The sequence below is a fragment of the Protopterus annectens genome, chromosome 5.part0, assembly GCF_019279795.1.
Source record: "Protopterus annectens isolate FY-2018-M chromosome 5.part0, PAN1.0, whole genome shotgun sequence".
Lineage (NCBI taxonomy): Eukaryota > Metazoa > Chordata > Ceratodontiformes > Protopteridae > Protopterus > Protopterus annectens.
The window spans coordinates 1317299541-1317313458 of NC_056735.1; the positions used below are offsets into that span (position 1 = coordinate 1317299541).

General features: G+C 40.5%; 1 protein-coding gene across 1 annotated transcript in view; it reads left to right on the top strand.

Moving 5' to 3' along the window:
• The window catches only part of CNOT11 (CCR4-NOT transcription complex subunit 11), an 844502-nt gene that overhangs the window by 245739 nt on the left and 584845 nt on the right, over positions 1–13918 (top strand). Inside the window, exons 5-6 of the mRNA XM_044071126.1 lie at positions 9110–9122; positions 12657–12687. Coding sequence (XP_043927061.1) covers positions 9110–9122; positions 12657–12687 — 44 coding nt within the window. The remainder of the gene's footprint in view (positions 1–9109; positions 9123–12656; positions 12688–13918) is intronic.

The window sequence follows — 13918 nt, forward strand, 5'->3', positions numbered from 1 at the left end:
CAGAAGTGAGAGATTACGACATTCTCAGAGGAAGGTGAGGCAGTCTGATTCAGATAATCATTCCCTGTCTTACTAATCCCAGTTTCAGGATGCCTTATGCCCTGATTCTCTTGCCAAAAAATCTCCTTTGAGGAAACCATGTCTAATGTGATGAAGCATCTTGAGTGTGAATCCAGATAAATTTCTGATGCACAAAAAAATATTAGTTTGCACCCCTTTGCCTGCACTGGTTCTTCCTGTTGTGGAGGCATTTATCTATGCTTCTGTATCCCATTCCACTGCTCCTGATTCTCGATCCCCAGCACCTAAAAGACGTGATAGATTTTTATAAAGTACCTGAAAACTTATAAACACAAATGTATAGAAAACTGTATAACCAAAAAAGAGAGGGGAAAAAAACACACTGGAAACAACACACTTAAAAGTTAGCGCTTTCGTTTACTTGAATGTTGTAAACTTCTTCAGACAATCAAAATTCAATTCACAAACCTTAAATAAAATTAATATAATATAATTTTTTTCCTCTTTCTTTTTTTTTTTCCTCTTTCTTTTTTGGTTATAAAGTACCTGAAAACTTAACATTCCTGATAAAAATCCATTGCCATATCCCTCTGCTTTTTCTGTTTTTGTTGGCTAGCCATCTAAGTTATTAGCTTCTGCCAGTGCCCTTCCCACAGATAAAGACGGCAGGGCAAGACAGATTTGGAAAAAAGGTATACAACACCTCCACTCAGGCCTTCAGAGCTCTGAATTATCAAACTCGTATGACAGAATATTTACTTTCTATTCTGACTAATTTGAATAAAAGTCTTGCTTTCGCTGGAAGTACTTGGCATCATGCTGCAGACAATTTATTTGGCATCTCAGGCTTCCCAGGTAGCTAGACATAGCATTAAGTGCAGTTATGCAGTGGAAGCTTCTTTCAGAACAGCTTCTGCTAATTCGGTCATTAAAAGGTGCACATTGCTTCATTCACAATCCTTAACCCAAGGACATTGGAACTATGCTCCTGGATCCCCCCCCCCCCCCCCAAATGAGGTAGTCTATTTTTTTTTTTTTTTTTTTTTTTTTGCCCTGATGTAGTCAACCTGTTTAAAGCCTTGGAAGATCAAGGTAAAATTATGAAGGGTTGCAGACAGAATTTCCTCTCTTCTGTTCGTAGGTATCAGAGAAACTATCCGACTAAGACCACCTTCTTCTCTTGCAGGGACTCTAGGCTGCCACAGAAGGGCAAGAAAGTGGATAGAAGGAAATTCCAAAATAAGCCTCCATATCCAGACAAATTAGCCTACTTTCTGTCTCCTCAATCAATTCCCCCCCACCTCTCTCTCTCTCTCAAAAAGAGTGGCCTCATGTCTTTCGATCCGGCAGCTTATTACTTCTGACAGATGTGTTCTTTCTGTCAGGATGACTTGGAAGGAGATTCCGCCATTCAAAGGTAACCCAACACCCCATCCCAATAAGGTAAACCTCTTACCTTGTGTACTACAATCCCTAATGGAACAAGGTGCAATAAAACCTGTCCCACAACAGTTCTTAGGAAGTTTTATTCCGCACTTTTTTGGATAACCAGAAAAAAAAAGAGAATGGAGGGATATATTGGAGTTGTCATTCTAAATACCTTTCTAAAGGTCCCCTCATTTAAAATGTCACTCCATACTCATGCCTTTCATCCTCCCTCAGGCATTCTTCAGGCCAAAAGATACCAGAAATGCCTATTTGCACTTCCCCATTCACCATTCTTTCAGGAAATTTCTAAGAGTTTTAGCTTGTTGATCACACTTTCACTTCTCTGCTTCACCTTTTGGATTGTCTGCAGCCCATGGGTATTTACAAAGCTGGACACCAGCCATTGCCTTTTGCAGAACTCCTGGAATTCAGATATTCTCATATCTAGATGACCTGTTAATATGGTCACCCTTTCAGCAGATTCTTCTACAGCATCTCAACTTCACTATCTCCCTTTTATGGAGTCTAGAGTTCACAATAAACTTAAAGAAAAAGTCCACACTGGATTTTACCAAAGACCTGGTCTTTCTGGGCTGCAGACTAGACACACAACTTGTGCAAGCTTTTCTACCACAAGAGAAGGTACCTGCTGTTTCTAACTACTTCCAATATCTCTTGAGCCTTCAGTCTTGCACAGCAAGGGAAATTCTTTGGACCCTGAAATTCATGGCAGCTACCATACCCTTGGTGTGCCCTTTGTAAGTCTCCATATGAGAAAGATTCATTTGCACTTGAAATCTATGTGGTCATAGCATTCACATCTTCTGAACACACTGATTACACTTCCTTTTCTTCTGGCTTTTTCCTGGTTAGGGTTTGCCACAGAAGATTACCTTCCCAGTCATGATTGGCAGTGGAGTTTTACTGTGTCGAGTTGCCAGCCCGGCTCCCAACCTTCCACAGAAGGCACACACGCACGCACTCACGACCTAGGGCCAATTTAGAGTGTCCAATCCACCTACAGCATGTCTTTGGGGATTCGAGAGGAAACCGGAGCAACCACAGGGAGGACATGCAGACTCCACATAGAAGGTACCCCAGCCGAAGATCGAACCGGAGAACCTCTCGCTGTGAGGCAGCAATGCTAACCGCTGCACCACCGCAGCCGCCCTACACTTCTTCCTTTTCTAAAGAAAGAATTTCATTGGTGGATATCACAGATAAACCTCAACCTATGACTTCTTATCAAGCTACAGATATCTCACCAGGACCTGCTGAAACACGAGTACAATGTAGCCTGGAGGGCATGGATGTGGTCCCTCATAGTCCTGAAGCAGTGGCCACGTAATCAGAGGATATGACATATCAGCTTAAAGATGATGTGGACACTGATTCAGGACCTGGAGGTTTTCTTTCACATTTGATCTACAGGTCCCATCAGAATTTTAAAGATAGCATTACTGCTGTGTGGTACATAAATGGGGGAACAAAAGTCATCAGTTATGCAGAATGGCTCTTCTAACATGGAACCAGGCCATAAAAGCAAACCTGTCCCTCCAAGTAGTTTGCATTTCCTCCTAGGACAAATTCCTGGCAGACTTTTTTTTTAAGTAGATTAAGGGAAGGCCCTCACAAATGGATGCTGAACACAGATGTCTTCCTAGGACATTTGCAAGACTGACCAGTTATTTGCTTCATTCCTGGAAGCTAACTTGGGGAACCTGATCTTTAGGTGTCTATAACTGATGCCTTTTGTTACATTGCTTGAAGTGATATTGCACTAGCCATGATTTAATTGAAGGCATACACTTGCAGCCAGTATGTTAGATGTCAGATTAATGCTGTCTGTCCTTTAGATAGCCATGAGTAAGCTTGCTAAGTTGCTAGTAGTAGTTGGACTGCTAGCCGTTTTTAAATATTGATTAGATTTGTATGTTTTCTTCATAGAGCATGACAGTGATTTTTAAGTACCCACTGAAGGTATTCTGTAATAGTTGTGTATACAGTGAGAGTTAGTGCATGTAGTGTGCAATAACTCCATCCATATGTTCCCCTGAGGTTCAGCAGCTTTACAGCATTGTAATGTGGAGTCGTAGCTGCTTCAGTACTCATTCAGGGTAGGTTGATAGCATTTAGGGCGATATTTTATACCATCTGTGCCCTCTGTAATTATCTTCTCTGCCTTTTAGATAGTCTAGTCTTTTTTCCATTACTTACTTTATTTACATTTAGGTAAAAATACAAGCCTTTCCAGAGTGACTGATCTTCTCTTGTCTTTTGAAATGTGAATGACTTCCTTCTTCAAGCAATATCCCCATAATGCCAGAGTTTTAACAGTCCTGTAACCAAAGATGGGCAAGAATTCACAGACTGAAAAATTTTGAAATGTATCATCTGATGTTGTCAATCTTCACTTTATCCTTGACTGTGGGTTTGATTCTGTATCTTGGAACCAACTCAGCCATTATTCCATCTCACACCTTCCAAAAACTCTCAAACTTAGCTTTACTCATAATGCTCCTCCCAGGATTACCTCAGATCTTGTTTGATGCTTTTAGTGCCAGACGTGTTTTTTCCTGTCTGCTCTCAAGCAGTTATTTCTTCAAAACTGCAAGTATTTTTTCTTTAAAAAAAACTTTTATTACTCCTTATCTATATTTCACTTACCCCAGTTCCTCTGTTAGCTCGTTCCTTAACATGGGTAGTGTTTTTTCTACTAAATACCATCGTTGGTAGTTCCCCCTGTCTTTCGTTTTCTCTTCTCCCTTTTTTACCTGTATGGCAAACTGTTGGTACTTTTCTTCTGTCTTTCTCTCTTATTACCATTATGGTAAAGCTTTTATACAATTGTTGGTACATTTTTCCTGGTTATAAAAAAACAAAAAAAAAAAACAAAACTTAAACTATAATTTATCTTCCCTGTTTTCAGTCTTTGTGTTTGCTTGTGTGGGTCTCTTCTGACATGGCTGAGAAAGCTAAAGGTGCTTCTGGGTTCCAAAGATGCCAGAAGTGTGATCGGAAATTGTCAAACTCTGATGGGCCCTCCTTATGTGTCTACTGCTTGAGCCTAGTGTACCTTCATGAAGACAATATCTGACATGGCTTCAGATGCCGGGCCCTTGAAAGAAAAAACAAACTCATCTTAAATGTCCTTATTAAATCTAGCTACGACAAGGCCATATCTGTATCAGCCAAATCTAAAATTGATATTAGCTGCCCTTCTTCTGCATCCAAACATGAAGGTTCCAATAAGAGGAGCCGGTCGGTTCCAACAGTGTTGTCAGCACTGCCAATTAAAATCGCAAAAACTTCCCCGTTTCCTACAGTTTCAGCAAAACAAATTGGAAAACTGCTTCCACTATTGGTGGTGGTGACACCCGTTACTGTTTTGGACAGAATCATTCTGGTGCCTCCTCTTTTCTCAGTTCCAGCTGTTTTGGAACCAAAGGAGTTTTCATTTAAAAAACAGGCCCACACAAGTTACTCACCAATATCAGACCCCCTTCCAGACCAACCTCCAAGTCCCTTCTTGGAGAAACACTGGTCAACATCAGTCTCTGGTCCATTCCACCAAGAGCTTCATGGAGTCTGATGTTTTGAAGCTGGTGGACCAGCTCCTGGAGGCGAGGGGATTAGTCATTTTTTTGGTTCCTAGCCTCCCTGGCTCTGGAACCTGTCTGTCTCTACACTGGTTTTTGTTCCTGCTTGGACTCCAACTGAGCCATCAGAGTTCCCGGCTCCAATAGTCCCAGTGTCGACTGTATTGGTGCCAGTTATATTTTTGTCTTTGGCACCAATAACTACCCTTAACTCTTAGGTTCTGTTGGAACCGGAGACCTCTTGGGATCGGAGCTTAATTGTCGCTCCTGGGAGCATGGATCCACTTAGATGTTGTTGGAGCTGTCGATACTCCTCAGGGCATCAGCTTACGTAAGTTCGACTCGTACTTCAGAAGCAGCTTCCCCAGTGTGGGATGGGACCACGGTTCTGAGGGAGTCAGACTCCCATTCCTCTACGGGGTGGGTGGGGCTGCTTTCCAGGCCATGGAGAGGGCCTTGTCCACTGCAAGCTCACTGTTGATACCTTTCTCATTGGAGCAGCATCCCTGTCCTTTCCCTCTCCCAGAGCTGCCTCCATCCTGGGACAGAGGACATGGAAGCCTCAGGATTCAACCGCAGTGGTCATATCCTCTTTAGACACCTCTCTGGCCCATCCCACCAAGGAAGTACCCCTGAAGAGAAAGTGCCAGATGAAGCACTTGGACTCACCTGAAGAGTCTTACACAGAAGATACTGATTTCGATGAAGGGGAAGGTTCCCCAAATTCACCCTCAGAAGGTGTCTCTCTTGGAGACATACTAGAGATTCTGAAGCAGAGGTGTGGCTGGACTTCCATCAGCCTTCTCCAGAGGAATCTCTATACCTGGAGGCTTTCTGTGCCTAACCACCTACCTTTTGGATCTCTTCACCTGCCAACTATCGAAATGAATTGCACAGTGGGCTTAGAAGATGCCTGATTCCATCGAGCCAATCCCCAAGAGACCAGACCGCATTTTACCAGCTCTTGAAGATCAGCAACATTGGATTAAAGGGATATCAGTAGATGCCATGGTAGTTGCAGCAGCCACTAAAAAGGAACTTGCTAACGAAAGTCCTACTGTCCATCCTCCTCATCAAGAGTCTGGGACGATAGATTAATTCTGGAAGCGCGTATACATTTCATTGACCCGTGTGCTCACGTCCTTGAATTTCATGGCACATTTCACTAGAATTCAATGGCATCTGAGAAGCTATCAAATACTGTCACAAAAACAGTAGTTGAGGGGGTTCAGGATAAAGTAGCTTCCAAGCTGGCAGCTCTTGATTGAATATGCAGTTCGTACATGAGGTTCATTGCATACGCAGCCGAAGGAAAGACTAAGATGGCGGGTTCTGGCGTAGCCATAAGGAGACACGCTTGGATGCGCTTATGTGAATTTGCTGAGCTATTCAAGTCTTCTTTCTCCAGTGTTCCCTGTGTGATGGAACATCCCTTTTTGGCCCTCAAGTTAAAGAGATCCTTGCCAGATGTGAGAAGGATTGAAAGACTTTTTCTTGCTGTGGGAGTACACTTTTCCACTCCTCAGCGGCCATACTCCAGGAACCATAGATGTGGGTAGCTATGTTTCCAAAAATCCCAAGCAGCTTTCCAAAACAAACATGGCAATGGCTGCCCCCCCCCCCACCCAGGCCAGAGGAGGGAGTTACAGTTGAGGATGCCATGCTTGAGGCAGAGGTGGCCTACAAAGTCAGGGTTCCAGGGATTAATTCCCTGGTAACTCCTATCAGCACTCCTGAATGGAGGCCCGAGTACTGTCCTCTGTATGCAGTCGGGGGTGATTATTCCTATACCTATCTGCCTGGCTAAATATAACAACGGACAATTGGGTGCAGAGGATTATAACCAGAGGGTACAGTATCCCATTTTCAAAAAACTCAGGTAGTCAAAAAGAATCCCAGACGTTCTACCCAGTTTAAGGGATACAGCAGTCCTAGAAATTCAAAAACTGCTTGACAAGAGTCATCCAACCTGTCTCACCAGACCAAACAGGATCCAGAATTTACTCCAGATTCTTTAGTGCCAAGGAAAACTGGACTGACCGATTTTGGATCTCAGTTTGTTGAACTAGTCAGTTCAACCAACAAAATTCCAGATGGTTACGGTAGTCTGTGCTTTCAGTCTTGGGAAAAGATGATTGGATGTGCTCTATAGATCTTTAGGATGCTTATTATCACATAAAAATGAACAAGTGCTCCAGAAGGTTTGTGTTTCTGGCTGAGAACCAGTCGTTATCAGTTCAGAGCCCTGCCCTTTGGTCTCTCCACAGCTCTCAGGGTGTTCACCAAATGCACAACAGTGGTAACAGCTCATTTCAGACTACAAGGATTCTGCACATTTCCATACATAGCTCATTACCACACCCACCAGACATCTACTGTTGCGGACAAGGAATCATGTCCTTCGAACTTACTCCTCAGTGGGAATCACTATAAATTATGAAAAATCCCATCTACAGCCAAAACAGCAGACAGAATTCATAGGAGCGGTGCTAATCACAAACGCCAGCATCCCGTCACTTCCCTTAGAAAGACTTCAAATAATAAAATCGCAAGTCAATCGGATTATTCACAGCAAAAAGGTGACTGCAAGATTGTTGCAAACTCTAGGATCAATGTCAGCCACCATCACTGTAGTTTCCCTTGCGAGATTTCACATGTAAATCCTACAGTGGCTCTTGACATCACAATGGTCTTTTACTTTTAATTTCTCCAAGTCGTCTGGGTTTCTAATACAATGATGAGAATGGACCCCATTCCTAAGTCAAAGTATGGTTAAAGTTCATGAAATTAGTATTGTTTCATTCTTTGTCAGCCAGAAGTGCTCTTTGCTGCACCCGCATTCTGCCCAGTAATGACTCCACCTGCAATTTGTATAGAGTTACATGTACTGGTAACATATCTAAATATTATTGTAGATTATTTTTAACATGTCTGAATATGATTGTAGATTCTGTTTTATAAGACCTGTTGTTTCTACTACTACTGGACCTGTCTGGGTATCTTTTTTCCACATTGCTGTCATTTGTGCCTGCAAATCCTGATATTTTATGACTTTGTCTCTGTCTGTAAGCAAGACACTCTAGTCACTAGGCATGGCGATTATAATGATTAATGCTACTTTTGTCTTCTTTTCAAGGACCACTCTATCTGGTTTAATAGCATCTGTCTTTTGAACTGTTGGTAATGGATGATCCCGTGTGATGTAAACATTTTCTACGATGCTTTGTGGCTCATGTTTCCAATGCTTTTCAGCCACTTCAGTACCATAATGTTTGCACAATCCCAGTACAACAGTCTTGCCACATTATTATGCCTTTCAGTATACAGTCCTCCTGACATTAGTGTATCCTTTTTTAATTTCTCCAATTTTTTTGGGTTTCTAATACCATGACGGGAGTGGACCCCATTCCTAAGTCAAAGTATGATTAAAGTTCAAGAAATTAGTATTGTTTCACTCTGTCAGCCAAAAGTGCTCTTCGCAGCACCCGCAATGTGCCCAGTAATGACTCTTCCTGTAATTCGTACGGTGTTGCATGTTATTGGTAGTGTATCTAAATATGATTGTAGACTCTCTTTTTTATAAGACCCATTGCTCCTACTACTATCTGAACTCTGTGTTTCCTACTTCCACATTGCTGTAGTTTCTGCATGCAGATCCTAATATTTTATGACTTTGTCTCTCTCTCTCTACGCAGAACACTGTAGTCACTAGGTGTGGCAATTTCAATGATCAGTGCTACTTTTGTCTTCCTTTTCCTGGACCACTATATCCGGTTTTCTAGCATCTATCTTATGAACTGTTGCCAATGGATGATCCCATGTGATGTAGACTTCATCATTTTCCATGATGCTTTGTGGTTCATGTTTCCATTGTTTTTCAGCCACTTCAACACCATAATGTTTACATAATCCCCAGTGCAGCAGTCTTGCCACATTATTATGCCTTTCAGTATACAGTCCTTTTGCCATTAGTATGTCACCACCAGCAACTAGGTGTGCAACAGTTTCCAATTCTGTTTTACAAAGCCTACATTTGTCTGTTTCTCCCACATGTTCAGTAGACTTTAAACCAGCGTGTACATAGCCCACTATCTTCTGCCACCAATATTAACCTTTCATCTCTTGGTTTGAATTCACCTCTTCATAACCATTCCTGCATTCGTTCTTGATCAACATGAGGTTCTTCCAAAAGTTTTCTATATTTGCAATTATATTTATGCATTTTCCACATTTCTTGCCTTTTCATCTGATCCTTTACCTTATATTTTTTTCTTTTGTTTTTTTTTGGCACATTCAGTTGCTGCCTGATTTTTATATACTTCTGGTTTGATTTCCATTCCTGCTTGATGGCAATATGCTTCTGCTAAGTTAAGCAGGGAAGTCATCTTAGATTTATTTTCCTCATGTTTTAAAACTTTCACTACGTTTGGGTCTTGTGAGGTCAGCAGATATGTCTGGAGTCCCACGATTGCAGATTTATACATGTAATCAATTTCAGTGAGGCCCATCCCTCCTTCGGAACGGGAAATGTATAATCTTGGCATGCACTGATTTTTATAAATCATTTGGTGAGCATGAAGCATCCTTCTTGTTTTAATATCCAATTTATCCAACACGTTTTGGGGCCAATCAGTCACTCCAAAACCGCTGTTTTCAGGATCAGTTTAAGTCTTCCAAAATATTCCTTACTAAGTTTTACTCGCATTTGTTTGTGTTTTATTGCTGATCCTTCATCACTTCCCCAGTATTTATACACTCCCTCTTGCTCAAGTTCTTTTATATCACATTCTTGTCTCAAACTGATGTTTTTCTGGTGCTGCGGTTTTCCTGCTTTAAAGGTTGGTTTTGCACATTTATCAAGACCAAATGACATTCTAATATCTGAAAAAGTTTTGACAGCCTGCAGCTGTGCTTTCAGTTCCTCATCTGATGAGCTATACAGTTTTAAATCATCGACAAATGGAAGTTAAGTAAACAGCTTAATGGGTTAAGGGCAAGGCAGAACAGCAACGGTGACAGTCACCCTGGAATATCCCCATATGAAATTTTATTCCTGGGATAATAATTTGTCCTTTATCATGGTTTAATTGGAAAGTGGTTTGCCGTTTCAAGGTCACTGTAATATAGTCGATCAGTGCAGGATGTATCGTATACATTTTTAAGCACTCTTTTATCCATGAATGTGGGATACTATCAAATGTTTTTTTGTAGTCAGTCCATGCCATACTTAGATTCTTCCCCTTTTTACCGTTTGGCACTATGACTTTATTTAACAACAAATGATCCTTTGTTCCATATGACTTTCTTTTATTACCCTTATGATCTACTGCCGTAATTGAATTTTCTTCCAGATGACTGTAAACTCTGTCAGCATCAATTCCCGTGTATAGTTTATACGTTGTCGGAAAGGAAGTTATTAGTCTATAATTTTTGGGGTAGCTTGCAGGTTCACTCTTAAGTAGGAACATTGCTTTACTTGTCAGCCAGATTGGTGTCTGTTCGGGATGTACATGTAAGTAGTTCTTACTCATGGCTAGGTCTTCATGCAAAGATGTTAATACTTTTAACCAAAAATTAGGCATTGCATCTGGGCCTGGAGTTTTCCAGTTAGAGGCTTTTCTTAACTTTGTTTCATTCTCTCTGCCTGTTACTTCATCCCATTTCATATCCTGTACCTTTAAACTTATTTCTTTTATCCATTTAGCATCTTTGTTGTGTTCCACAGGATCTTCATAGATACTTCTCCAAAATGCATCTATTTCTTCATTTTTTGGTGGTCTTTCAATTCCTTTTACCTTGTTTCCCAATTCTCTATGAAACTTTTGTGGGTCATCACTAAATTGCCTATTTTGTACTTTTCCTTTAAATTTGTGTGTGCATCTTCTAAGTTTTTCCACATGTGCCGAAATTTTTAATTTATTTTTTGCGATAGTGCCTGATAGATCCTGGCTTTTATCACATCTATCTTTCTTAGTATTTTTGTTGATCTACTCCATCTTCTATAGTCTTCTAACAGTGACACTTGTCTTAATTGCGTTATATTTTTCTCTGTTTGCTACTTCTATGATGGTATTCGATGTCTCCCCTTCCTTTGCCTCACTACCCTATGCTCTTGTTGTAAAACTTTCAGTTATAAATTTAGCTGCGCAGTAACTTATCCTGTTTACGTCTGTCGTGTGGATCTCTATGGACAGTCCAAATTATTGTGTGCATTTCCTTTATCAGACGTCTGACTTTTGGGGTTTTATTGACCTTCTGCAGTCTATTTCTTTTATTGATTTTAATACATCTATTTATGTCCATTAAATCAAGCAACTCTTCCCTTAGTTCATTTTCTTTCAGACTAAGGGCACATCCTTTGTTTTACACTTCCTGCGAGCATTCTGTAGAAAGTTCTGTAGCATCTTCCTGTGGCACCTTCTCTTCAATTTCATCTTGTACCATCCATTGCTCTGTCATATGGGAACTCACTGGCCTATCACTCTTCAACATTGACTGCATCAGAGTTTCTGCAGTCTCCTGTTCCTTCCCTTGCTGTCTAGCTTTAAGTGAATGTTTATACTGGTTTCCTGTGGAAAGCTTCAAAATATTGTCATGTGGCACCTGACCAATTGCTTCCTGTTCCACTGGTTTCCCCTTAATTTGGATATCCATTGCTCTATCCTGTTGTGATGCTTTCAGCATTAGATCTTCTACACTGAATCCTTCACTTTGCATATGCTCCATGACGTTCATTTCTATTTCTTTAACTTCACCATTACTAATCTCCTTTTCCTCTGTCTTGTTATTTTTTGTATTGTAAAGTTTTCCATATCCAGATTGCTTTGCCTGTATTTCTCTTCAAATATCTTTGGTGCTGCTCTTTTTGTATTTGTTATTTTGCTTTCTCCTTTGCATAAATATTACACCATGTTAAATCTCCTTTTATTTCCCATGTCCATATTTCTTCTTCAGATGTCTCCTGGTCTTTCCTGCTTCTCCTTACTTTGGGGGACTCACTCCATCATGCTGTGATGTAACGTGTGTTAAGACAGTCTACATTAAATCCTTTACTCTGCAGACACGCCATAACTTCAACTTCTGTTTAACTTCAGCTTCTGTTTATTTAACTTCTGCTTTACTAATCTTTTTTTCCACATTCTATGTGTGGTGATAATGTTTTATTGGGAAATTTTCCATATCTGGATACCTTTGCTTATAGTTCTCTTTGAATATCTTTGTGACTGCTTTCTCTATATTAATTAACTTGGCTTTCTCCTTTGCATAAATGTTGCACCATAGCAAATCTCTTTCTTTCCTATGTCCATATTTATTTATTTATTATTTTACATTTGTTGACCGAGAGTGTCCAACTGGATTTACAAGTCCATTTTCAGTCGAGGCCCAGGGAGAAAAGCTCCAAGAGAACAATTTTTTTTTTACAAAACATAATTTTAAGGACAGTCTTTTGACATACAATTTCCATAGAAGAGACTTTGACATACATATTAACTAAGATAGGATACATAATTTTCCTAAGTTTAGGATTCCTGTGATAGATTTACTATCAGAGTAAAAGCAGAGAGACTTGGAATAAGGCTCCGAGAGAGCAGATGATGCTCGCTATAGTTGAGAAGGATAACAGATTGATTTACAGTATGTCTTCTCCTGGTTTTATTTGCTTATGGAAAGCACAACATTGCTGGGGTAGTTTTCCCTAACTCCTGGAGAGATGGGATGAGCAGTAGATTAAGTCCTAAGTGGGTACAGTACTATGATTGGTTGGCTTAGCAGAGTTACTTAAGTTAGGTGAAGTGTTCTAATGAGACATTAGTCAGGGGGAATATTTTTTTTATACTTTTCAAAAATCTCTAGGTTTTTACATTTTCACACTTCCTCAGATGCTTCTTTTTCCAAACAGATCAAAGTTTCTTGATCTGTATACTGTTTTTCAAAAATCTGTTGTATTAATGAATGCAATTTTTTTATTTTAAGCTTCTGACACTTTTTCCTGTGAAAGTATTTTTCTTCTGATTTAACTCTCAATCTCTTTGTGTATCCCCTGTCTGGCAATTCTGGGCTTTTTACATAATAGTAACTGTACATAATTTCTTTCTTATCCTCAATAGTCCACTCTGTCGTCTTTTTGGCTCTTCTTTGGCCTGTCAGTTTTTGTGATTTTTGTGGACTGCTACTTCTTTCTACAACAGGGGGGCCATTCTCCCTTTGGGCCTGGCCTGGCCCCATTGTAGGAATGTTTCCAGATTTTGAGGATTCTACACTATTATTTTTTCCAGTCCTGCCACCAGTGTGCCTACCAGGATTGGGCACTTTTTATCCTGGGACTTCTGCACCCAGCTATCTTTTTTTGTTTTTGACTTACTTCTGTCCTTGATGTATCCTCCATAAATACAGTCTATATTTCAGTGTCATCTTGGTGAGATTTTGTGAAAACAGGGTCCACCTCACGAAGGTACTCACCAAGACTTGATGAATTCAACTTCAGCACTAGTACTCTCCTTTGCTTGCTGTCTCTCCTTTAGGACCCCTAATGAATCCGCTAATGTACCATCAGGTAATGATCACCTATCTATGTAAGAAAGACCTAAGTTGGTGGCTTTAGTCCAACAGAATTTTGTCAGGCTGACCCTTTGTCCTTCCTCAACCTCAAAACATAGTGACTACAGATGCATCCCAGATGGGGGAGGGGGGCATTATCAGGGAAAGACGGTCTAAGGTACTTTGTCCCAATTAGAGGCCAATCTGCACATAATTGTTCTAGAGATGAGAGCAGTGCTTTTGTCTTTGCAAGCATTCCAATAAACCCTCCCCTTGGGAACTTTTGTGATTCAAACAGACTTGTCTGTTTGGTACAGTGGCAAGCAAGGGGA